The sequence below is a fragment of the Dermacentor variabilis genome, chromosome 3, assembly GCF_050947875.1.
Source record: "Dermacentor variabilis isolate Ectoservices chromosome 3, ASM5094787v1, whole genome shotgun sequence".
NCBI lineage: Eukaryota > Metazoa > Arthropoda > Arachnida > Ixodida > Ixodidae > Dermacentor > Dermacentor variabilis.
Window position 1 is genome coordinate 25,637,970 of NC_134570.1, and position 26,332 is coordinate 25,664,301.

The 26,332-nt window shown below is 43.9% G+C and overlaps 2 protein-coding genes across 2 annotated transcripts in view; one reads left to right on the plus strand and one right to left on the minus strand.

The window, feature by feature from the left end:
• The window catches only part of cactin (cactin, spliceosome C complex subunit), a 40,424-nt gene extending 28,436 nt beyond the window's left edge, over window positions 1–11,988 (minus strand). Inside the window, exons 1-7 of the mRNA XM_075684573.1 lie at window positions 11,824–11,988; window positions 11,092–11,322; window positions 10,096–10,165; window positions 6,415–6,468; window positions 5,684–5,830; window positions 4,915–4,986; window positions 84–146 (exon numbers count right to left, since the gene is read on the minus strand). Of these exons, the coding sequence (XP_075540688.1) occupies window positions 84–146; window positions 4,915–4,986; window positions 5,684–5,830; window positions 6,415–6,468; window positions 10,096–10,165; window positions 11,092–11,322; window positions 11,824–11,927 (741 nt within the window). The 5' untranslated portion in view covers window positions 11,928–11,988. The remainder of the gene's footprint in view (window positions 1–83; window positions 147–4,914; window positions 4,987–5,683; window positions 5,831–6,414; window positions 6,469–10,095; window positions 10,166–11,091; window positions 11,323–11,823) is intronic.
• Window positions 11,989–15,308: 3,320 nt separating this feature from the next.
• LOC142575317 (urease accessory protein UreG-like) lies at window positions 15,309–26,070 on the plus strand. The gene is made up of 4 exons (XM_075684578.1): window positions 15,309–15,414; window positions 19,128–19,392; window positions 24,546–24,642; window positions 25,438–26,070. Exons 1-4 carry the CDS (start codon window positions 15,384–15,386, stop codon window positions 25,834–25,836), a joined length of 792 nt encoding a protein of 263 aa, XP_075540693.1. The 5' UTR covers window positions 15,309–15,383; the 3' UTR covers window positions 25,837–26,070.
• The last annotated feature ends 262 nt before the right edge of the window (window positions 26,071–26,332 follow it).

The following is a 26,332-nucleotide window of genomic DNA, read 5'->3' on the forward strand; positions in this document are numbered from 1 at the left end:
GAGTGTAGTGCTTTTGGTGGCTTCCTGTGTACCTGTATCCAATTATGAACCTAGACTTTTAGCAGTGCATAAGAGCAACTCACATTGTCTTCTTGCTTCTCCCACTCTTGAAACTGAGCAGCCTCCTTGTCCCTCTGGATACGTGTCTGTAAAAGGGGCAGCAAACAATTTAGTATAAAACACTTCTACTAATACAGGTTTAAACAACATACCAGAAATAAAAATGGCGCCAACACATTCACCCTGCAATCTGTGATAAAATAAATCACTTGTTATAATGCTGTCCTGTGATGACCAGGAATAAAATTTAGTCATGTTACTATACTATATGCTCTTGAGAATTCTCTCAATGCTTGTGCAGAGGAAAAACATTAATTATATTAATAGAAGAACACGGTGAAAGTTACATTTCTGCATCATCATCATCATAAACCTATTTTATCTTCACTGCAGGATGAAGGCGATCTCCAATTACCCCTGAGATCTCCAATTACCCCTGTCCTGTGCCAACCGATTTTAACGAGCACCTGTGAATTTCCTCATTTCATTGCCCCAGCTAGTCTTCTGAGGCACCCATTCTGTAACCCTAATGGTCCACCGGTTGTCTAACCTACGTATTGCATGACCTGCCCAACTCCATTTTCTTTCTCTCAATGTCAATTAGAATACTGGCTATGCCGGTTTGCTCTCTGATCCAAACCACTCTTTTTCTGTCGCTTAACGTTATGCCTAGCATTTTTTTGTTCTATTGCTCTTCGCACGGTCCTTAATTTGTTCTCAAACTTCTTTGTCAGTTCCCAGCTTAATAGCTTGAATGCTTCTTTTAAGCTCGCAGTGAATTTGATAGGAGAGGTTGTGTCTCTTTGTATGACCACTTTCTTTATAGGTGTCTTCCTACCTTTCTTGTGGAGAATTAAGGTAGCTGTGGATTCTCTGTGAATATTTTCCAAGATATTTACTTAAGCGGCCCGTATTCCTTGATTATGTAATGCCTCTATGCTGGTATCTCTACTGAATCAAATGCCTTTTCATATCTATGAAAGCCATATGGAGAGGCTGATTGTACTCTGCAGATTTCTTGATTACATGATTAATGACATGGATGTGATCCATTGTAGAGTATCCCTTCCTGAAGCCAGCCTGTTCCCTTGTTTGACTAAAGTCCAATGTTGCCCTTACTCCATTGTAAATTATTTTGGTGAATATATTATATAATAATGGGGGTAAGCTAATGGGCCCATAATTTTTCAATTCTTTAACATCTCTCTTTTTGTGGATTAGTATAATGTTTGCATTCTTCCAGTTTTCTGGGACCCTTGCAGTCGATAGACACTTCGTACAAAGAGCTGCCAGTTTTCCAAGCATTATGTCTTCTCCATCTTTGATTAAATCGACTGTTATCCCGTCTTCTCTTGCCACTCTTTCTCGTTTCATGTCTTGCAAGGCCCGTCTGACTTCATCGCTAGTTACAGGAGGAGTTCCTGTATCCTGTTCATTACTGTTTCTAATTGAGGTATCCTGACTCCTCTGGGTACTGTACAGGTCAGTATAGAATTCTTCCACTGCTTTTACTATATCTTTGAGATTGCTGATGATATTACCCTGCTTATCTTTCAGTGCATACATCTTGGTTTGTCCTATGACAAGTTTCTTTCTCACCGATTTCAGGCTGCGTCCATTTTATATGGCTTCTTTAGTCTTTCTCACGTTGCAGTTTCGAATATCCCTTACTTTCTTCTTCTTGTTCACGTTTGATAGTTCAGCGAATTCTGTCTGATCTCTTGAGTAGAACACTTTCATTCTTTGTCGTTTCTTTATTAGGTATTTTGTTACTTGGGAGAGCTTGCCTACTGGTTGCCTTGGTGCCTTACCTCCCAATTCAATTGCTGCTTCTGAAGCTGGCCTAGTTACGGCTTCATTCATTACCTCTATGTCATCTACGTCTGCATATTTCTTTGCAAGTACCAGCCTGAATTAGTCCGCTTTTATCCTTACTGCATCTAGGTTGGCCTGTTTCTTTTTGACCAATTTTGCTCTTTCTCTCTTCAAATTGAGGTGAATCCTAGACCTCACTAACCTATGATCGCTGCACTTTACTCTACCTTACCGTCCACTTCACCGTCCTTCACTATGCTGGGATTTGCAGAAGGTATGAAATCTATTTCATTGATTGTTTCACCATTAGGGCTTTTCCAGGTCTACTTTCTGTTGCTACGCTTCCTGAAGAAGGCGTTCATTATTCGCAGCTTATTCCTTTCTGTGAATTCTACCAGCATCCCTCCTCTAGCCTTCCTAGAATCGATGCCGTAGTTGCCTAGTGCTTGTTCACCAGCATGCTTTTTCCCCACTTTTACATTGAAGTTGCCTATTAGTACAGTATACTGAGCTTGCACTTTTCTCATTGCTAATTCAACATCTTCATAAACCTGATCTACTTCATCATCATCATCACTGGATGTTGGAGCGTAGGCTTCTACTACCTTTAATCTTTACCTCTTATTAAGTCTGATTACGTCTACTACTACCCTCTTGTTGATGCTGTAGAATTCATCAATGTTGCCCGCTATGTCCTCATGGATTAGGAATCCTACCCCGTATTGCTTCTTATCCGGGAGGCCTCTACAGCAGAGGACATGGCCGTTATTCAGCAATGTGTAAGCCTCACCAGTTCTTCTAACCTCACTAATGCCGATAATATCCCAAACAATGTCTGATAGTTCTTCGAAGAGTCCTGCTAAGCTACCCTCACTCGATAGAGTTAGGGTGTTAAAGGTTGCCAGGGCCAGTTTCCATTGGCGGCCTGTCCGGGTCTAGAGATTCTTAGCACCCTCTGCTGTGTTACAGGTCTGACTGCCACCTTGGTCAGGTGCTCCACAGCTGCTGAGGACTGAGGATCAAGCCCAAAAGTGGGCTTGATCGAATGAGACATTTTCGCATGCAAACTGCAATCTTGGGACATTATCTAGGCCATTAACATGGGTGACGGCAGGTATTGTCTCGCACCCAAGTGTGTTCATATGACCTGCTAGTTTTTACAGCGAAGCTGCTTATGGCTAGGGTTTCGTGAAATTTTCATGTGTGCGAGCAAAACCTATCATCATCAGCAATGGCTCATGTCACTGCTCGCATGTTCGTCGTCTTCTTCCACAGCTGGCTCCAATGCCGTTCATCATGCCAGCGTTCCCATACTGCCCCTTGCGCTCATGCCACTGCTCGCACCTTCGTCGTCTTCTTCCACAGCTTGCTCCGATGGCGCTCATCATGCCAGCGTTCCCATACTGCCCCTCCCTCTGCGAAGCCGCTGACAGCACTGGCCAACTGCCAGCTGGTGCAGTGATTCCGGTCTCAAATTTTTTGCCTCAATACGTTGCTCGTGCCTTCATCATCGTCTTCTTCCGCAGCTGGCTCCGATGTCACCTATTACGCCAGCGCTCCCATAATGCCCCTCCTTCTGCGAAGGCGCTGATGGTTCTGGCCCACTGCCAGTCGATGCGGTGATTTCAGTCTCAAATTCTTTGCCTCAATATATCGCGAAATGAGAACCCAAATGTAGATAATGAATGTGTATAACAAATGTATAACATGAATGAATGTGAATGTATTAAAATAAACATGTGCGCGTACCTTTCGTCACGATGACCACTGATCAAGACAATAAATGTGTTTGAACCTTTGTTCAAAATTCTGTGTCACCTCTTTGTCATTTGCTACACAGTTTCGCTAGTCATCCACCTTCACAGAGTGAAGTGGTTCAGGACCAAGAATAAAATTTAGCCGTGTTGCTACTAGTATATGCTCTTGAGAACTGTCTCAATGCTTGTGCAGTGGAACAACATTAATTATATCTATAGAGAAACATGCTGAAAGTTACATGTTCACATGCAAACTGCAAATTTGCGACATTGACATGGGTGACATCAGGTTTCGTCCCACATCCCTGTGTGGTCACATGACCTGCTCGTTTTTCTGTGTTGTTGCTGCACATGCTTAACATATGTAGTCAGCGTAAGCTCGCTCTTTTATTGCCACTTTGAAGTAGGCAAAGTTGACAGGTTACAAATTCTTTACCGAAAGACAGCAAGCACATACTGCAAATTATTGTACATATATACTATTATTTTAAAACAAACAGAAAGAAGCAAACGTCGATGCAGATTTTTCTGTGCAACCTAATTATACTACAGAAATGATAAGCTATAGATTATTTCATTTTCTCTTTATGAGCGCCGTCATTCCAGGCTACTATGCAAGCAATTTATCAATTTTCAGCACAATATTGTCAAGTTAACATGGTCGTGAAATGTTGAGTGCATTTGGTACAAACACTACTTTCGTGCACATGAATTTACTGAGTACTGTACAACTGTACACTGGTTGTTACAGCAAGAAAACGCCCATGATAGCAGCCCATGATTGTAGCACTCTGACGCTTTCGTAATAAAAATATTCCAATGGCACCTCAGAGAATCCTGCTTTCGGTTGACCAACATGCGGCGAAGTGCAAGGCTGCGGTGACCACTAGGAGTGGTCATAAGCTTGACTTCATAACAGCTTGCCATAGACTGTCAGTAGAAGAATGCCATGACACCAGCGTACAAGGATGCGCGCAGTGCCTGGGCATCATTCAAGACCAGAGGCACAAATCTGGTGATAGTACCACCTTTTCAGGTTGCATTTGCTTTAACCCCAAAGAGGTCAGCTGGATTTGGGGATGCCTCCCCTAAGCGAGCACCTCTGAAGAAAGTCGGCTGTCAGGCCAGGGGAAGCTTATGCTTGATTTAGTATGCTCCGGTCGGTGACCGGCAGTAGGTTTCAAATTAGCCACCTCCCGTAGCCAAAGCAGATGACATAAGCATGTGGCCAAAAAGTGGGCTTGACTGCACTACACAATAAAACAGCACACGCAAGACTCACCATCTCCTCCTCACGCTCCTCCTGCTCCCTCTCCCGCTCCAGGCGCCTCTGCTTCACTTTCTCCAGCTCCCGCTGCATGCACAAGCAATGAAGCATTAACACTGAATTCAGCACAATCAGCTGGGGCTGTTACTTTCAAACACATTTTTATGACACAGATGCAAATAGAACATGTAATGGAACAGTGGAATGGAACAGGAATGAAACATGCTACTCAATGCAGCTGTACTGGCCACATCACTGAGCATTTTTTGAGATTGTCCCTACTGCTGTGTTCAAAGACTATGAGTGATAGTCATCTGTTTGGTCTGCATGTATGAAAAGCATCTAGTTGAATATCTTTGTTCAGAGACTCTGCATTTTACTGTACTCTTTGCTTTGCATGTGAGGCATGCGTCAAGCTGATAACCGGCATGTAAATGCCTGTTCCTTTTTTTTTCATGCTTGCAATAACCACAGTGGCGTTGAATGTAAGTTGAGCCTTGTTATAACAAAGTCAACCTGCACAAGAAAACACTTTACTCGTATGCAATATTTGTTATACGCATATATGTATTACAAGCTGATATTGGTGAGAAACGTATTAGACTTACTTGGTTATATCTGCTAACTCGTTATATCCGTGTTAGTTATATTGAGGTTCAAATGAACAAATAAATTAAACACTTGAGTGCGCATGCAACGAAGCCTTCTCTTTTTTTCTCTCACTTTCTCTCGTGGAAATTAGTCGTGGTTCATTCCGAGAAGGTTCGACAACAATGGCACTTACCCTGTTCTCTTCTAGTTTGAGGCGATTCCTGTGCTCAATCTCTTCCTCAGAAACGTGTTTGAGTCCCTCTCGCTCATACTTCTTCTCCCACTTAAATGATTTGAGCAGGTTGGCATCTCCAAAGGGATTGTCAGTGTTAGTGTAGCCCTGAAATAGAAAACCAGCCAGTGCTAAATATTTCAATTTTTACAGAAACTTTTATTTATATTTTCTGCCAAGAACAACAGTGCAATACGAGGATGTTTACAGCTTCTTGTAGTTTAACTCATTGATTTAATATGCCACTTCGAGTGCTCCTGTTTTCAGCACATGCCTGTCCTACTGTCGCTGCCAACATCCTCAGAAGCAGCTTTCCGAGCTGCCTGATCCAGTGTTGATTTTGGTGCAGATTTTGTTTGTTTTGCTTATTTCTGCATGCTTATTCTCAAGATACAATTTATCTTGTTCAAAACAGGAGACATAGGTAAATCTTAAATAACCACTTCCTTTACAAAGTAAAAAAGACATCACCTTAGTTGCACTTCGATCCTATGATTAGAAATGGTTAATGGAAATTGGATACAGTCAATTCACATTAATTCAAGCTATTAGGGACCACATATCTTTTTTTTAGTCTACATTGTCAAAACTTTCAATTAACCACAGTTGCATAAGACAGATTTGGTATTTAGAAAAATATGGAGGATGCTGCACTGGACGCACATAATGTCATTTATTTTCGAAATCCTTACCAGGTATTCTTCATCCCAGCCCATTTCTGCTTTTCGCTTACGCTCTTTGGCCTCCTGGAAAAGCAAACAATAAAAACATCCTTTGTTGGCAATTTCCAAGCAGCTACAACTGTGAGTTCTACATATGTATTGCTGAATCCCACCAATTGATGCCACAACATGGGGCAGTAAGTGAATCACTACTGTTGCGGCATGTAATGAATAACCAACTTGCCCAATCAGCCACCCTGTTAAGTTATGCTGCAGTGAGGTTCCACGACTTGGATGTCTCACAAAGATATGAGAACTATCTGTGCTCTAATTGAGGTCTCTTTTGAACCAAAGCACTGTTGCATCATTAATAATCCTCATTATCATCTAATTTCTGTCCTCTGCATGATGTAGGCTTCTCCCAGCAATCTTGCATCAGGTGACTCCATCCTACACCTACAGATATCATCTCATCTGATCTGTGGGGATGCTCGACTATCACGCATCTTATGATGTTTTCCCCGCATGGCTCTCGCCTCTTCTGTAATCCAGCTTCTCCCCGTAGCTAAGCGTTGGCAGAGGTCGGTGTGGTTGCAGCATATGTATTACAAAAGATGCCGAGAGTGGTGCGCTGCTATCGCCACCTAACAACATGGTTAGTTGGGCGCAACATGGAGTAAGCTCTTTGGCTCGGGATCGGCAAGCGGCGCAGACGTTCCACGCGTGCGCCGATCCATGCTTCTGCGAGACCATCTCATGAGGCCTAGGAACAGGACACTGGAATGGATGAATAGGATCATGTGAACAGGCCACCATTTGCATGACCGTACACGTGAACGGCCAGGCGTTAGCGTCCAGCATAGGGCGAACATATCTGCTTGATATCCAGTGGCGATGAGCCGGACTTCCTAGGTTTGTTGCGCACCCATCAGCATGTTCTATGGATAGCAATTCAGCTAACAGGCATTAGTGTGTGAAAGGCGCAATAAATGTCCTAGTGATTGTTTGCGCTACTGCATTGTGATTCCTTTATGCCAAAAGCATGTGTGAGACTCCCCATACATCACATCTCTTAATTCTTCGTCACCACTGTCACGGAGAATTGGCTCGACTCTTGGCCCGCAATCTGTCACTCACCTAAATTAAGTTAAGCTAACATAAATAAACCTTAACAGACCATGGATGCTCAACGCATCACATGGCCTGCAAAACTCTACTTCCTTTTAATATCAGCTGAAATATCAGATACATGCGTCTGCTCTTTAGTACACACTATGTTTATGTTTCTTAACATTACACCTACTGTTTTCCATTTCACCATTCATTAAATGGCCCTTAGTTTTGAAGTTTACATCAATTAGCGAGTCAGATATAACACAGGACCCTCTTCCAGCTACTGCTGGCTTGTCTGCATGGAAATTTCGTATGGAGGTTGAATTTTGGAGTAGGCTTCATTTTAATACCATGCTTAGGTGCAACACATGCCCATTACATAATAAATGAGGAAGTACTATCATGAAGTTTATGAATAGAAAAATTCAAGCATGTGGCAGATAGCATTGTTCCATACCAATTATTCTGAAGCACTGCAGTGAGAACTGAAAAAAAAAAAGAAGGAAATGGTGCTATTTTGACAGCAGCCACTACTCAATGCAGGCAAATCTTCCTGTCTAGATGTCAAGGATGAAAGATTTCACCATGCTGAGACACACCCATATCAGCTGACGTTTCTTGTTGCCTCCTGAAGCTGCTAAAACCCATTTTTAACTTCGAAAACTCAAGATACCTCCTAATGTTGAAAGTGCGATATGAGCAACAGGTAGGAAGGACTACCATCTGATAGGCTCAGGTGTGGCATACTGCAGTGACACACATATCAGTACTTGAACCCCATTTAAAAGAAATTTAACAAAAGAAACCGACCATTACAGTACTGCATGAGGCTATCTGACACCTACTCAGGCATTCAATGCTTACAATAGCATGTGCAATCTGTGATAATGTCATGTTAAAAAAGATTTTCAGTAGAGAAAATGGTGGTGTCTTCAGTCCCCTAAAGACCAAGATTTCACTGCATTCCTAACGTCTTCACAGAGGTGCCCTTGGCCTCCTACAACATGCTGACTTGTAACCCTTTTCACTAAAACATTTGGCACATATTATTATTAAAGGGGCCCTGAAGCACCACACAGGCTTGGTTAACAAACATAGTCCAGAGATAGCATACGCTGCTGTGAACACCTCAGCCAAGTTTTGCAGTCGTAAGTGGTGCATGGAGCTCGCAAGCGGAGTGTGAAGTCACCTTTCTCTCAAACGCTCTCTTTTAAACAGAAGCCTGCTCCTCATTTATTTATGGATGCTTTGTTTCACAATATAGCAGATTCCCACACGTGGCTGTTATTGGCCAATAGCTGACATCAATCAAGAAGGGTGTTTGGATCAGTGCGCTTCTTCCTAGTGTTACTGTGTATATTTACTGACACTGTTTAAAAAACAGACTGAGGCAAGAGAAAATCTGCTTTCGAATTTTGATAGTAATTACATACTTCTAGAAAAGGCTGACTAGTGCCATCTTCCCACGTTCGGCTGTAGATGCCCACATAGGAATTAAACTTTGGCCACTCTGCTTGTTGGGGTGACCACCATCGTCTTGCTCAATCCCTTATGTCTTTCTGCGCTTGGTGCAAAACATGGCAAATGAACATCAACTGTAGTAAAACAGCCATGATGTCATTTGCCAACAGACAGAGCCCCTTCTGGTTTGATTATTTTCTGGATGGCATTCAACTTAAAACAGTGTCTCATTATAGAACTTAGGTGTCATTCTGACACATCTTTCTTGGTCTAAACATATCGAATATGCAAACGGGAAAGCCCTAAAAAATTTAGGTTATTTGCGCTGCACTTTAGCTAAGACACCCCACCTCGCGGTACTAAACTGCTATTATGTAAAATGTTAATTCGCCCTGTTCTAGAATATGCATCTGTCGTTTCATTCCCCTGCAAACAATGTGAAATAAGTTAGCTCAATAACATTCAACAAAAATCTATCTGTTTCATTTGCCAAAATTACAGCTGCAGTTTCTCACCAACACAGGCTCAACAATCTTTGAACATTAAGCCATTAGTTTTATGTCATCGCATTGAAGCCTTAAAACTTTTATATGCAATTAATACCTCTACCTCTGGTCTTTCTGATTGTAACCATATCACATTTACTAATGCAAGTTGTACCCGTATAGCTCCCATGCCTTGAGCATTACACCTATTTATGCCCGTACTAACACATTCAAGTACAGTCTTTTTCCATGTACAATAGAGTTTTGGAATTCTCTATCCAGTAACAGTCGTACACTACCACTAAAAGATTTTACAGCTACCACTGGTAAGCATTTCACTAACATGTAAAGCACTTCTTTTTGATCATTCATCTTTTTGTGTATATGTGTTTTTAATGTGTAATGTATAATAACGTATAATGTTCCAACTCCTGCTATAGCCCTATATTGGGATACAGTATATATAAATAAATAAAATAAATCAATTAATCACTGTAGTGCAAGTGGCATAATGGCACAGTCTTTTTACTGCCTGCAATAAGATTTAAAGCATGCGAGAACAAGGCAAAAGAATAAGAGTGCGGGACTGTTTTATGAAGAAATATGAATGAGTACAGCAATGCTTGCATGCTGGAAAACAGAAAAAAGATACCTTTTTAGCAAGTCGGCGTAAGCGCTTCTGTTCAGGTGTTTCAGTTGCTTTCATTGCCTCCTTAGCTTTTCTAGAGAATGGAAGAAAACACAGTGCAAAACATTCTGAACAGTTTTGGTATTGCATAACAAAAAGAATACTACATTTCTAAAATTGTGCTCAATTTCAATAAAAGATTCAAAATGTTAAGAAATTACAACCTTACAGCACTAATCAACAAGTGCAAAAAACCTCAGCATACGGCAATCAAATGAAGTGATTAGACAAATCAGTATGACAATTGCTGAATGTTTATGAAAGAGAAGAATTCACTCTGTACTTCGAACTTTTTACTTCCACAGTGTTGTGATACTCAAAGACCTTCTCACAATAAAAAGGGACATGCAATGCATATCAGCAAGAGTGACCATGCATCATTACCACAAGAACTTTAAAAATACATATTGCCCACCAATGCAAATCTAAGTTAATTATAAGAACATCTTTCAGTCGTAATCATTTAAGCAAAGTTTGAGTATTGACAACTATGAATGGATGCCATGACACCGTCTCATAAAAGAACCCGACAATATTGAGATATATTAAGATTTCACTTTGTCACAACAGTTGCCCTCCCCTCCAACCCCGTCATGCAAAGTGCTTGTAACTTCAAGTGCCGCTGTTGTCTCCCAACGTGCCTTTCGAAAATAGTTCCATTGAGTGAATTGAACTTGGTAATGCTTGAAAAGGACAAGACAGAGAGTAAAGTAAGTCTTCAGGGCTGGACGTCTGTGGAATACTCAAACACAAAATGTTAAATTATACAAGTTTTTTCAGTGCCTCTCTGGGTGCAAGAACTACAGACGCGACCCACAAGTGTTTATTAAGTTTTAGTCATGATGTTCCACAACAACATCCTCTTTAGCGTATGGGAAACGTTCAGCATAGGACTCGGATGTTTCACTGCTGTCAGATATAATAATGCAAGCACAATAAGTGAAGGTGGATAATTCTTACTTTTTTTCAATCTTGAGGCGTTGCCGCTCCTTTTCCAGTTCCTCGATGAGGGGCATGACCGCGCTCTTCCTGGAGTTCTCTCTGCTGCTCGACAGACTCGACGTACTGCTCCCGCTCGAAGATCGTCGCCGATCACTGTGTCTGCTGTGCTTACGGCTCCGACGCTCGTCACTGCGGCTGCGCCGAGAGCGCTTCTTGTCCTTTGATCTCTTAGGCGGTGTAGGTGATCGACTGGTTAGGATAACGTAACGCAATAAAAAAATTAATCAATATTTTGCCTTCTGTTTCGCAAAAGCCCAGAACTACCAGTGCGAGAACACCGCCGAAGTTCGAAAATTTATGCAAGAGACAATGACACAACACCACACTGTTGACATTCCGGCGCTGACTGCAATAAGCAGCACTGCGGACTTCGGTGATCAAAGCATTAACATCACAACATATATAAACTGCTTTAAAAAGACCAGTACTGCAAGGCGAAAACACAGACAAATCATGCGATGTGCTTCAATGAGGGAGCTTATGTGAGCGGCCCGTTTTAGAAACCTTGCCCCAGTCACAACACCGATTAACCGACGGTAACGGGCTCAACGATGCTTTCTGATAAGGATCAGTAAACACACGCCAATGTTTCGTCTTTTGTTAGACTTCAATCCGAGATACTGACCCGATATCGCTGCATACTACAGACGATCCCAAAAACTAAGCGTGTCAACACCTAATTGCACTTACTACTTCTCTTTCTTATGTCGACTCCGATGTCGCGACTGAGAACTGGAACGTGACCGGTGTTTGTGTCCAGACCTCTCCGAGGATTTATGTCTCGCACTTTCCATTGCGTTTCAGACACTGTTTGACGTCCCTACATCGCAAAGGAGGCAGCCATATTGCTGTGGAGCGTTATAAGCTGATGATGATGGTTGCCTTATTTTTATTATAAGTTTTGTAAAAGTAACTTAAAATATATTTTATGAACTAATACTTTATAAAAATTAATAATTTTGGTTTTAAAGTTACGTACTTTGTATTTTATTTGTGCGCGGCACTTTATGTTAACATCACTAGATGGCAACACTGCAGCAATTTTGAGTGGGCTTGAGCACAGAACAACTGTGAGTTTGAGCAACATGAGGCAGCGCCTTGCACAAATGCATGTTTAGGCACATGAGCTAATTCGCCACGTTGTCTTCTTTAGTTCGAATGTTCAAAGCTTTCAGATGTGAACTTTATGTGATCTATTTAGAAAGAACGCTCAAGACACAGTAGCCCGCACGAGCAGACGACAGGCGTGTGTGTCGTCTGCTCCTGTAGGCTCCTGTCCCTTTCTCTAGTGCTGTTTCGCTTCCACAAGCAAACGAATAGCTCGGATCCAAACTTTTGTTCAGCTTATTTCTTCTACGCACTTACGCCATGACCGAAAACCGCAAAACCCCACTTTTTCATGGATCGAAGGTCGTCACTGGCCACAATTAATTCAAAAGTTACATTGTCCAGCCATTCAACTCATTTTCTCGATAAGCAGGATAGACCATGCTGAAAAGCACGCAAAGTCTGCAAACAATATGACACGACTCACAACAATTTAAACGGAGGAACCTAACATCCAGAAGACCCAAGAACATGTTGGAGCGGATCAGGAACGACTCCAAGAGGGCCGCGAGATACTGGAATATAGGTTCCTCCTATAAAAGCAGCTAAAGTGGCCCTTCGTCTTATGTAGCGGTCTTTAGCACATTGTGAATCGTTGTCTAACCAAGTCAAGGCCCGGGGTAGAACTATATTCTGTGCCCACGCATATTCCGGTTTATACGGTCATTTTGACAACACGGCCGGCGTTCTTTAGCAACTAGCACGCATCTAAATTGCGTACGCAAGCGTACTTGCATTCGGCTTCCACTGCAATACCATTTGCCATAGTTCATAAGTATACTTAGTTTTGAAATACAACAAATTAGTTTAGAAATACAGCATATAGTTCTTTTTTCTTTTTATTTTGGAACAGGTGTTCGCAAACATTCGGGCCTTGGGGGACCCCACCTGCCCTCCAAGAGTGCCGCAGAAAAGTAACAAAATGATTAAAGACAGGAGTCTCACTGATCGATTCAGCGTTATTGAACATTTTATCAATAAATACTTATATTTGTCCACAGCTGCGCAGCATGAAGGCTTCATGAAGGGTACCCCTAAGTAGTTCGGCTCAGCGGGGGAATCTTCAACCACAAAGTGAGCGCACGACGCAAGCGCTCCGTCATTCCAGAGGAGAGGCTGTGCGGCGCCCAAATAACGACTACGCATCGCATACTACAGATGTTGGCGGATGTTTAATTTTCTGACTGATATAAATATTAAAGATTCATTCAGAGCACGCGTGTTGAAAAGGCAGTTTAGGCAGCTTGACGATTTGCGTCCATGGCCACGTGACATGGTGTTACATAAGCATGATAGAATCAAAGCGAATGTGCCCATTTCTCTAGGAGTATAACGTTGCATACCCATCTCTTCATTTTTGTTTTTCTCAGAACATTAGAGCATATGAAACACGTTGGCCTCTATACGCAACATCGTTATCTTACTTCCACATACACGAACTCAAAATTGAAAACAACCACATCGCAAATCTTCTGACACACAATATTCCGCTGCCTCTCAGTGATCCACACAGTCTAACCCAATATATTTTAATAAAAATAAAGGAAACTATTGTTTCCAGTTGCCAGTCAACCTATCCGCCACTCATCTAGATCTCTGTTCGTTACACAGCTGGAAATAGTATGTTGTACACGGCAGAAGAAATAAAGAACGGAAGGCTTTACACGCTGCGTAGCACGGGTGCGCGAGGGCACATTAGCGCCAGCCAGTTTCCTTTACGCAAAAGACGCGGCAGTGAAATCGGCCAATTCATAACATTTCATTAACCGCTTGACGAGAGGTTCACTTGAAGTAGATTCCAAAATGTGTGCCGGATCTTCGTATAACTCTTTAATAGACATCAACCAAGAACACCACAGAATCGCTTGCATAGGTTTGACGTAAATTGTAAGCACACATAGCAAACATACACCTTCATTTTGTTCCCGTTGAAAGAGAAAATGTCATTTTGGCGGCGAAATTTCCATGACGTAAAGTTTTTATTTCGCGCAGATAGCCATGTATGCCTGAAACCTCCCGAAAGGCACACACATTTTATTGCACCGTGGCAACATAGTAGATAAAGTATTTCACCTTTGCAGCCTTGCATGCAGATCATGTCGAACGGTTTGTGAAGATATGTCTCTTAAAGCTACCGTAATATTGTTGTCAGCCCAATGCGCTTTACGCAAGCTGGATCAGCATGCAATTCATACAGGCTGTCCCACGTAACTTGAGCCAAACTTTAAATATATGCAAATGTCACTTAGCTGGAACCAAGAAAGGTAATGTTGTTTGCCGTCACTTGGAGATGTTCAGATTATATTTTTTACATTCCGCCTAAATGTGTAATTAGTCTTAACTAACTAAACTAACAACGTCCGAATTATTATAATTAGATGAAAAGTGTCAATGAGAAATTATAGAGCAACATGAAAAACCCCCGATATAGCTTTCTGTTGCTCAATACGTGCTACATAAAAGTTTTTTTTTCCGAGCATGAAAGAAGCATGAAAGAAGCCCGCGAATACACGCAAAATCGCCGCGCGACTGCCGCTCGAGGCCCTTTGCGTGTATTCGCGGGCTACCTTCACGCTCGGAAAAACACTGTCATGTTACACGTGTTGATCAACAGAAAGCTGTATCGGGAGTTATTCATATTGCTCTACAATTTTCTCATTGACACTTTTCATCTAACTATAATATTTGAAAAGTTGATTAATTACTTAAGAATAATTATCTAATTAGGCGAAACGCAAAAAAGATAATCTGAACATCTCCAAGCGACGGCAAACAAAATTACCTTGTTTCGACCCAGCTACATGGCATTTACATATTTTCTAAAGTTTGCCTCAAGTTACGTGGAACATCCTGTATGCCATGAAAAAGCAACGCTCCATTCCCAGTCATTGATATTCAACTCTGACAAGGCCACTTGATGCGGTCACCGCCCTTGGCGGAAAGAAACTAACACGGATGATCTCGAGGAGCACGCATGTCGTATGACATGCGGACCGCAATACCCGCCAAGCTCGCGCTATCTTCGGCCCGACAGAGAGGCTGCCTTATCTGCTCGATGACCGCTATCGGCAGCGCGGTTACAGAGGAGCCGCACTCCTTGGAGAAATGCCGTCATCCGAGCCCCTGTGCGTCTTGGAGCGACCATGTCCCAGGAGTCCTGCACCTTCCTCCAAGGTCGGTCGGTCTCCTCTGTTCTGACTGCTCGTCGTGCATTTAATCAGTTTATAAACTAATGAGGTTGGACGAGAACCCATGAGAATAAACAACCGGCTCGAGCCGTCGCCAACAATTACTCTTTAAAAACGCGCTTTTGTTGCGCTGAAAGAATTTCGCAGAGGAGGCCAGTTGTATAGATGACTGTTCCGAATTAAAGGCAGAAATAAGTTAATATAACATATTGTTTCATCGGTATGATATTGCGTGCTGTATTGAATTCCTCTTTTTTAAAGCAGAGCCATTGTAAGGTATTCTTTTTCCATTGCAACATTTTATGTTTATGGCGTTTTATGCTGTGTTCTTTCCCATTTACGGCGATGTACGTCTTCTCTGGCATGCTGCAGCTATTTTGTTGTGTTAGTTCGTTTGGCGCCTGTAATTCTTTGTTGGTGCACTACATTGTGCCAATTGGTTTAGAACATCTGCGATATATTTCTGCTTTATCCATGTGGCAAGGAGTTGTCGACACCGTTTTCTGGTCCTGACACATTCTGATGCAATCACGTCATTGAAGAAGAAGAAATAAGAGTGATGCGCTGTTGTCATACAGTGCCGTCATTATTTAGCGTTACTATATGTCTTGTTTACTAAGATAACGGAGGGAAAGAAGGAATGGGCGTAGACCTATAAACCAAACACAACTCCTGAAGATTGGAACGTTTAAATTGCATACTGAAAAACTTTCCTTTAGGCACTCTCAATCATTAAACAGTAACTATGGGTAGCTATAGCAATCGATGTGAGCCGATGACTGCAGCCTCGATTTTTTCTACATTACCACAGCAAAACACAAAGCTTTTGGAACATATAGGTTTTCTCCCGTTCGACGTTCTTCATTTCCATTTCTAGTGTTTTTTTTCTTTAACTAAATATACATAGCCACTACTTCCACCGGACCTTTCAATAAAGTGCACACACTCAACCAAAACGAAGTGGTGCTGTACTGTTTGCAATGACCATTACTTAGAAAAAAACTAATTCTTCTTCTTCAAGACTTTTTTTTTTGTTTCAAGGACTTTCGGCATCGTTGGTACTTTTCCTATCTATATTATAATCCTCCATTTATCACTGGTCGCAAACTAGCAAAGTATTTATTTATTGCTGCAAGCAGGCGATTTCACATTCGTCACGTCATCGTGACGCCTGTATGCAGCGTGTGTTTCTGTGACGAGTGATTCCGATTATTAATATTAGGGAAGCCAAGATGTGACGATATCTGGCTTACATCAAAACTTGCTCGATAATCGGAAACGCAATTATTTTTCTTTAATGACATAATATAGGAGAGGTTGCACGATACCGTTAGGTGACACCAGCTGCACCTCATCGCATGACAAAAGAAAATGAAATAACATAAATGTACAGTTAAGAGGAAGCTTTAGCTCGGGTGCTCGTATCTAAATACACGTAGAAGGAGAATTCGTTTTTCTCGGCAACCACTGCACCAAACTTGACGAGGTTTGTGCATTTAAAAGAAAAGCTTGAAATCAAGTGACTATAGGTCCCCAATTTTTTATTTAGGTCGTCAATCTTTTTGCGGACTATTCAAAAATATCACACATTTTCAGAAAACGAAACTATCAAGTTTACAACTCCGTAACTCGGCAATGGAAAACGATATCACAATTTGTGAATTGGATTTCATAGCACGTCAAAAGTGGACAAAATTAGTATGTTACACACGAATCTCAAAAATTTAGTAATGTGTAAATACAGCTTTTGCAGAACCCTTGTACACAACGTAACAAATTAATGCAATATATAAGTTGACATATCGAATTTTTCCATTTTGAATGATCTAATGGATGCCGTTTACAGAACCGTGATATATGTTTTTGTCGGAAATGTATTAATATGTAAACCTTGTGCTTCTCTTTTTTTCGAAATTTTAAATTTTTGAAGATTCTTTCAACAAAATTCAGACCCTAAATTGAAATGCCGCTTCCAACGGTTACTAGAGTTTAACATTTTCTCTCAAATGCAACTAATTTCATTAAAATTGGCCCAGGGGTTACCTCAGAAAAGCGTTTTTGCGTTTTGCACGTATTTGAATAGGCCGCGTAGGAGTTGGGCCTAAGCTAAAGCTTCCTCTTAAATACTGAATATAGTCACGTAGCATTAACACATATTAAGTTGAAGCTAAACATTTTGACAGAATTGCCTGTCTGGTTGGGTAATTAATTATTACTTTCCAGTGGCTCCAACCAAACAATAATTTTATTTTTCTCATGTTTCGGAACCAACTCGGTTTGTGAAGTGATTTTTAAAAAGAAATGGAAGAGATAAGTGCAGTGCCGTAACTGTCGCGTTCCTTCTCTTCAGGGGGAGTGACGACGGGGATCTTGAAGCGCAACATTTAAATTTTCATGGTCGAGGTGGGCGAGGGATGAGGGGATCTTCCGACTTCCGCATCTTCCGAACACTCAGAAGATACGGGCCATAAAATTGCCTTTGAAGCAACCGAAATTATAACAACCGAGATCAACCATCAAAAACGACTGTTGTCGGAGCCATGGTGCTATATACAAAACAGCAGAAACACCTTGAACCGTTCCAAAACCGGCCGTCAATTTATATTCACGATTTAAGCCCAGCCAGGAAAAGGAATTAACCATCTTGGACTGTGCCCAGCTGCCACCCTTACGTAGCCAAAAAGAATCCAACAGACTCCCCCACCCAAACCTCCCGCCGTCTCCCCTCCTACCTAACAATCAGAAGACACCCAGATGCTTTTGAAACGTTGGAAAAATAAATTTAATTTTTGGTTGGAGCCACTTGAAAGTCATAACATACTTTCCACGCACGAGTCCACGAAGTTACAAGATATAGTACAAGAACACGCGCCAACATGCACAAATATCTATAAACACCCACTGTTTAATAAGTAAGCAAATAAATAAATAAATAAATAAATAAATAAATAAATAAATAAATAAATAAATAAATAAAGTTGAAGTTGTCCGATAACAAGTACAGAAGCTCACAGTTTTGCAGACTAGTGGAACAACTATAGTACAGGCAATGACATAAATATATATGTATATAACGGACCACATGCCAACATAACAAGAAATGACTAACTTAAACTTGCACGGCGCATATATAATTCGTAATCTTGAGCTTTTCCATTAAAGGACACGACGGTGGCAATATAAACCTAATATACCCATATTTTCTAACAAAATGTTTAGCGCCACAAACGGTTTTCTCTGCAAACCAGCTGCTACGAACAAATCATCACTAATTAACATTTTATTTGGTGACTCCAGGGGGCATGTTGTAATCGCAGTTTTGAAGTCATCTAGTACTCTAAAGTACTACAAACTTCTGTTAGAAAGATTGTGACAAGCACCGATTTCGAGAATTATGGAGACATGAGCGAAAATAGCCCTCTGGATCAGAAGGGTTTGCAAAAGTCTGTTGGCCTCGGGAAGCTAAGCCCAGACCGCCGGCTTTTGGCTATGGCGACTGTAGAACACCGCAAGCTCTCTGGGATCGTGTGGTACGAAATCCTGGATCGTATGCTAGGTCGAGACGAGCTTACATCGAAAGGAGAACATCTCTGTGCGCTGTAGTGATCACAATGCTGCACGACATATATTAGTCCCATGTATATGGGACCATGTACGGTTTAACAAAGTACGCATCTTTTTGGCAACGTTGCATTGCAGCTTCCGGTGCGCTGAGCGGTCAAGGGCCCGGACATGGCCACAGCCATGGCGGACCCGGTGGTCACACGCACGAACTGATGGACGGACCTGGCAGCTTCACAGAGCGCGAGGCCTTGCGGGTGAGGGATGACTGGGACCAGCGTGCCTTCACCGTCGGCGTGGGCGGTCCCGTGGGTTCGGGAAAGACGGCGCTCATGCTGGCGCTGTGCCGAAAGCTGCGTGAGAAGCACAGCGTGTGCGCCGTAACCAACGACATCTTTACCAGGTGGGGGCGACAACCTAGACATACTCGTATACTACGTTTCAGTAGTTCCGTGCAGCAGAGCCGAAGCTACGCGACCCGCGAGCGCAGATTATTGTGCAGCGAGATGTAGTGCCACAGTTCGCAATCCGTTGGACGATTAAATGGCCTTGACAAGTCGTCTCGTTGGCAGGTGTTTATTTGGAAGCTTCTCTGCAGGTCTCGGCTGCAGTTTATGGCGCGATTTTGCTGTGTTCTTCAATAATATATGCACTGAGGCTCTATAATACTGAAAATAGAGTTCTTCACTTGTTCGAACGAAAACGTGCAGAGAACAAAAAAATAATAATTGCCACGTTGCCGTTCAGACATTAATTTAAATTTATAAAGTACAAACAATTAATTGATTTGACAGTGGCTAAATTCATACGTGTCATAGTCGGCAACAGCCACGCCATCGCGGAGGACTCACTCCTCGGTAGTGCTTCATCCTTCGCAAACATGGCGTCCGCAGATTTCCTTGCGTGGTATCGTTCTAAGCTGCTCTTTTACGCGAAATGAACAAGTAAGAATGTTGAACATGCTTGGAACAGTGCAGAAGGAGTGCGGTAAACGTGCACGAATTCGAACGGCTGTAGTTGCGAATGTGAACAGAGCACAAGTCGATGTATACAAGTGGATGTTACAAGAGGGATAGAGAAATGGCGCCACCATACTGCTCGACACTCTGGCCACCGCTGCCTCTGCAACCCTCCTTCTCATCTGTATGTAGAAATATCTTAAAGACTCACGCCTTTTTGGTGTCACAACAGCTGATCTCGTTGCGCAGTTGCAGTCTTAGTACATGTTGCCACCGCCTGTGCTGCATCGCTCGCCACTAGTAAACGACAGGGCGCGGAAAAGCCCCTTTAAGATGTGTTCGCCCCTGTGATTGTGCAAAGAAGCCTGTGGCTTCCGCAGTGCTGCACGGAACTACTGAAACAGAGTATGGTTTTTGGCAAGTTGACGGTCTAGTCGCGTGACAGGAATGGCGCTGACCGCTGCGCCTGTGTCCACGAGAAACCGCTGTCTGGCAATCGTGTCAGTGACGTAGAACAGGGGGCTTCTCGTACGGCAAGAGCCACCGGCCGCCATCAGTGACTCTGCGGCATGTTTCTTTGCCAGCTGCAAGGGGAACGCACTGGCATCTACGGGCTCCAAATTTTTGTGTTACCAGCAATACACTCCGCGAAGAGGGCCAGAACGAGAGCTGGACCGAGAAGGCTGATGAAAGTGGGGCGATAACCATAGTGCAGTAATGGTATCAGCAAGTTCGCTAATCTTTTGCTCATGGCAAGAATGTCGACTTTTGAGGTGCGACAGCGGAACGGTGGTTGTTATTGCTATAGTACCTCTTGCTGAAGTCAGCTATGCGGTCGGCAAGCTCTGCAAGAATGTCGAAGGACATGTCTTCTAGTGTGGTAGCCAAGTGACCACCAGATTCTGCGGCAGGCGCTGAAGGAACAGTTCACGCAGCAGCGGGTTGTTTGCGCCCAGCCTACAGTCACTGAGGAGCCACTGCATACGTCGTAGAAGTTAATTCCGACTGCCGATGGTCACCGAGCTCCTCTTCGTTAAGAAGTTACTAGAGGCGCCTGCGCGCACGCACAGACTTGCGTTGCAGCACCGTCATTTTGAAGTGGTCATAGGGGGTGATTTCGTGGGGTGCGTCCACAACGTCTTGAAACTCCTCAACAACTTCTGTAGAGAGTGCCCAGCTAGCGTGGAGGAACCTCGCGCGCTGCAAGGTAATGTGCCGAAGGTCGAATGGGGCCTCCACCTGAAGACACCAGGCTGCAGGGTTATGTGGCCAAACGGGCGGCGGGTGAATGTGCACTGTGGCGAGGCCCTCTGCGCTAGTCATCTTTCTCTCGTTCGTGGCCTCGTCCATGACATCGTGCTAGCCGTACAGTCATGTCCGGGTCACCACGTTATAGGGACCGAGATAAGATCCACTACCACAATGTACCACAAGTCAGCGAGCGAAAGGCCTGAAAATCGTTCGGACCGATGGCAGGAGCCGAAGAAGCTCTTTCTTTATTCTTCTTCTGACCTCGCAGATCGCAGGACGAGGCACAAGACACATGCGTCGGAGCGCGCCATATATAAAAGGAGGGCGAGGAGGATGACGATGGCTGCTAGATGCGTTATTAGCCATTGCTTTCCGCAGATGTTTAAGGGAGCAACCAATTAATACTTGTTGGTTTATCAAACTGTAGAGGACCCTGATCATGAGGGGGAAATTTACAGAAGAATAAAGATGGGTTGGAATGCACACGAAATTGCATTGCCAAATCGTGACTGGCATCTTATCGCAATCCTTGAAAAAAGGAAAAAGAAGTGTATTAATGTACAATTATTGAATTCCGACTCTAACATGTGCGGCAGGAACTTGGAGGTTAACAAAGAATACCGGGAAGTTAAGGACTGCGCCGAGGGCGATGAAATGACAAATGTCAGACGCCACGTTAAGACAGCGACAATGGTGTGGATTAGAGAGCAAACAGGGTTGGCCAATACCGTAGTTGACATTCAGAGGAAGAAATGGAATTGGGCTGGCCATCTAATGCTTAGCGGAGACAACCTCTGAGGTTTTATTAGAGTTACAGAATGACAGCCAACGCAAGGGAGCGCAGTCGAGGACGCCAGAGAATTAGGCGGTGTGCTGAAATGAGGAAACTTGGAGCCATAGCTTGGAATCGGCGAGCGCAAAAGAGGGGTAATGGGAGATCGCCGAGAGAGGCATTCGTCCTGCCGTGGACATGAGTAGGTTGATGTTATGACATTAGCTACATAAACACTACTTCAACACAGCATTGCTCTGTCTGATGCATTTGTTTTTCATATTCTTTTACGTAATTATGTACTGGCTAGTATTTTTTGTCCATTTGCTTGCTTCGTTTGACAAGATGTTGTTAATCGCGCCTGCTATGACCTTGTCAAAAGACTGCAGTATTCACAAATAAATCACATCGTCATAGATGGTGCCTCGCCACATGCCCACAGCAGTTGCTTTCACGAGGAAGAATCAGTATTTCCTTTCTTTCTCTTAGCCCAGTGGTGTATAGGCAAAAACAGCGTCTGCATTTGAGAAGTATGAAAAAAAAATGAAATCGTGGGGTTTCCCCAAATCATCTTGCTGTCATTGAGAGAGGCCGTAGCTGCGGGCTCATCATTAATTTCGAGCACCAGAGGTTTTAATTTGTTCCAAATGTAAGTACACGAGTGTTTGTCAATTCTGTACTCATCGGAATGCGGCTGCAGCAACCAGGAATCGAACCCCCGGCCTCGTGATCATCGGCAGAATGCAATAGCCACTGTGTCACAGCGGCGGCTTCTGGTATGCCATAGATAGCACCAGTTCTGTGAAAGCTTACTAGGTAGACGAAGCTTCATGAGAGGAAAATGTTGTCATTCACCCTAGAGTATATCATGCTACGAAAGAAACCTGTACGGGTTCCTCAGAAGGAAAGTTTCACAGCTGAAGAACAATTAATGTTGGCCCTGACATCAAACCAGGGACCAAGATATCTTCCCGGGACCAACCCGGGAAATTTTCGTACCTGGGACAAGGATGACCAGGATGCGAATGCCTTTAAGGGCGTCCGCTCTACCACCGGAGCTAACCAGGAGGCTAGCATGTCGCAGAGCGAGGACGAATGAATCGGCCCCTGATAATGCGGAAACACAGAAAGGGGCAAATCAGGTTGCCCAGAAGTCCACAGGGTGGAGCCCACAAGGTTCACCCTGCCTGCGACAAAGGGAAGGTAACATCATCATAATCATCTAAACAGCCGAATATACAACAGAGTTTCGCGCGTATAAAGAAAGCAGCAGAGCTTATCTCATGATGACTGTCGACGGATACATCAATATAGCGACCGTCGAAACGACTTATGCATGAGGCGTCTTCTGCAGAGGGAATCCTCTTTAGCGTTTCCCTAAGAACACACGGCGCCATCAGGTGCCGGCACCGCGAAGCCTAGAGTGGCCTTTGAAATGCATGACGCGTCGCTGAGTGCGAACGCTGAGAAACGTGTCATGCGGCAACTGGGCTCCTCTATCGCGCTTCTTTCTGGACACGCTGCGCCATCTGGTGGCACTACCAAGAAGTCCACGCGTAGCATCCGAGACGAGAAGCGTGGCGCGCCGGTGCCTGCGAATACCGAGAATCGTTCCCTCGCTTGCCGCGCACTCAGTGGCATATAGTCAATGACCCATGTTGGCGAGAGGTTCATTAAAAAGCGGCACATGTCCAGTGCATTCATGGCGCAGCTCGCTGAACCATTGGCGTGAAAGGCATTCGATGAAAGCGGCACATACACAATGCATTTGTGGCACAGCCTGCTAATGCGTAGGGTTGCTGTCCTTGAGGAATTCTCCTGTGACGTGGGTTCGATTCCTCTAAGCATCGGATAAATTTCAGGGCTCTTATTCGTCATTGTAGAGCGGCACATTCCCAGTGGCACATACCTAGTTACCTAAGTTGGCGTGAAATACGCGTTCGTTGAAGAGTTGCACACACCTACTGGCACATACGCAGTGCACAACTTGACATCAAAGAAGTTAATTGAACGCCATCACAGACCGAGGGGCACGTGCCCAACTAGCACACACTCAGTGACCCAAGTTTATCCGATGGTTGGTTTCGAACCCTGTTACCTCAGCGCCCGATGCCCTAACCATTCGACCACGAACAACCCAGTGGCTCACGTAGGCGGGAAAACGGCTACATACATACACGCACACACACATAGAAAGCCTGCAAAAAGTGCATGAAATATTCTAATAATGCCAACGCATTAAAAAAGATGACATCGCGTCATTCACTTTATTCCGGTTTCATGTGTTTTCCTGACTGATTCTCCTTACCCGCCGTGGTAGCTTAGCGGCTATACAGTGTTGCGCTGCTGAGCACAAGATCGTGGCATCAAATTCCGACCATGACGGCCGCACTTCGATGGGGGCGAAATGCAAAAAAACACCCGTGTCTCGTGACTTTGGGGCACGTTAAAGATCCACAGGTGGTCAAAATTAATTCACAGTCCCCCACTACGGCGTGCCTCATAAATCAAATCGTGGTTTTGCTACGTAAAACCCAAGAATTCAATTCAGTTGTCGACTTCTTTTTCCTGCAGGGAAGACTGGGAGTTCCTGTGCCGTAATGAGGCGCTGCCCGAAGAGCGCATGCGGGCTATCGAGACCGGAGGCTGTCCGCACGCTGCCATCCGGGAGGTAAGTTGACGCTTCGCATGAAAGCATGCCTTTGTGTTGGTCATTGCTGTTCAACATTGAGCTGCTTATGCCGGGCGTTCACTAAAATGAAAAATAGAGGAATCGAGACAAAATTTTTGCTGACAAAGCCATAGTTATGAATTTGAGCATAATTATAATTATTATTTAGCTTTGAATCCTCTATGCTTATAGTAAATTGCAGCAGACAGTCGGCACTAAAACAAATTCTATATCATGAATAACGAATGCCATGGAATGCGAAAACAAATGTCTTTGTTTTCATACTATACAGAGTGTAAACATGTAATATGAAAGAAGTTTTATATTTCTGTACCACACAGATAACAGGTGTGTAATTTCATGCAGTGTTTATTCATTATGCATTATGCATTTTTCATGCAGTGTTTGTTCATTATGTCAGAATGCAAACACCAGTTCATGCGCATGCACATTTTGAGATGTCAACGCAACGGTGTCAGGAAAACGTAGGTGATCTCTGATGTTCATTGACCGTAGAATACTATAAGAAGAGGTGTATGCACAGATAAGTAAGAAACATGCGTAACTATATTTATTGTTTCTATACCATTTGAGTCACCATGGTAACATGCTCAATTCGAGGGGAACAAGCCATGAATGGGCACAGGATCAAGTGAACCAAGAATGAAGTAGGCTAAATATTAAAAATAAACTAATAATAAGGTCAGTCGTTTTCAGAAAGTGCGCTCAGTGCAACCAGGTGCTCGCACTGCTTGTCTGCTTTGAACCGAAGAGACCGTCCCCGCAATGGCGCAGGACTACTCGGCCAACATGGACTCCGTTCGGGAGTTGTCGCGCCGCTTCCGGCCCGAGCTGGTGCTGCTCGAGAGCGGCGGCGACAACCTGGCGGCCAACTTCAGCCGCGAGCTGGCCGACTACATCATCTACGTGATCGACGTCGCCGGCGGGGACAAGATCCCGCGCAAGGGTGGTCCGGGCATCACGCAGAGCGACCTGCTCGTCGTCAACAAGACCGACCTGGCCGAGGCCGTGGGCGCCGACCTGGCCGTCATGGAGCGAGACGCAGCGCGCATGCGCCAGGGAGGCCCCACCCTCTTCTGCCAGGCCAAGCACGGGGTCGGCGTTGACCAAGTGGTCAAGCTCGTGCTCGACTCGGCGTCGCAGCTGGGGGCACCGGTCAAGGGTAACCGCTAGGCCCGAAACAAACCCCTTCTTATGACCGTGCGCTCAGTGTGAAGATCGAGGTCAAGCACAAGCTCGTAGTAGCCACTAGGACCAAAATAAATCACTCGACACGGCCGCTTGCTCGTGGTCAAGCCCGTGCTCGACTCGGTGATGCAGCTAGGGGCTCTAGTAAAAGCTATGCGCTGTAGAGCCAAAATAAACAATTTCATCCGGGCGCACGCCGTAAATGTTCTGTGATTTCAAGTTCACTGTGTTCTCCTGCGTCAGAAAACAAACAGCACGGATGTTCTACGTTTTATTTCTTTTTTTCATTTCTTGGACATCGGCCCCATAAGAACGCTGCTAGAAACTCTTGGCGCCGAATAGCACGAATGAACGAGTAGGACCTATTAAGTGGCCCATTGTGCCGTGAATGGTTGCAGCCACTATTCACCATTTGGTGTTGCAGCCACCGCTGCAATCCCAAAGGAGGCAGCGGTGGAGGCACGAATTGCCACGACATTTT

Excerpts from the sequence above, each read along its gene's own strand:
- LOC142575317 (XM_075684578.1), top strand. The coding sequence starts at position 15,384 with ATGTCCCAGGAGTCCTGCACCTTCCTCCAAG. Across the intron at positions 15,415-19,127 it reads GTCCTGCACCTTCCTCCAAG|CTTCCGGTGCGCTGAGCGGT; the intron begins GTCGGTCGGTCT and ends GTTGCATTGCAG. Across the intron at positions 24,643-25,437 it reads CGCACGCTGCCATCCGGGAG|GACTACTCGGCCAACATGGA; the intron begins GTAAGTTGACGC and ends GCAATGGCGCAG.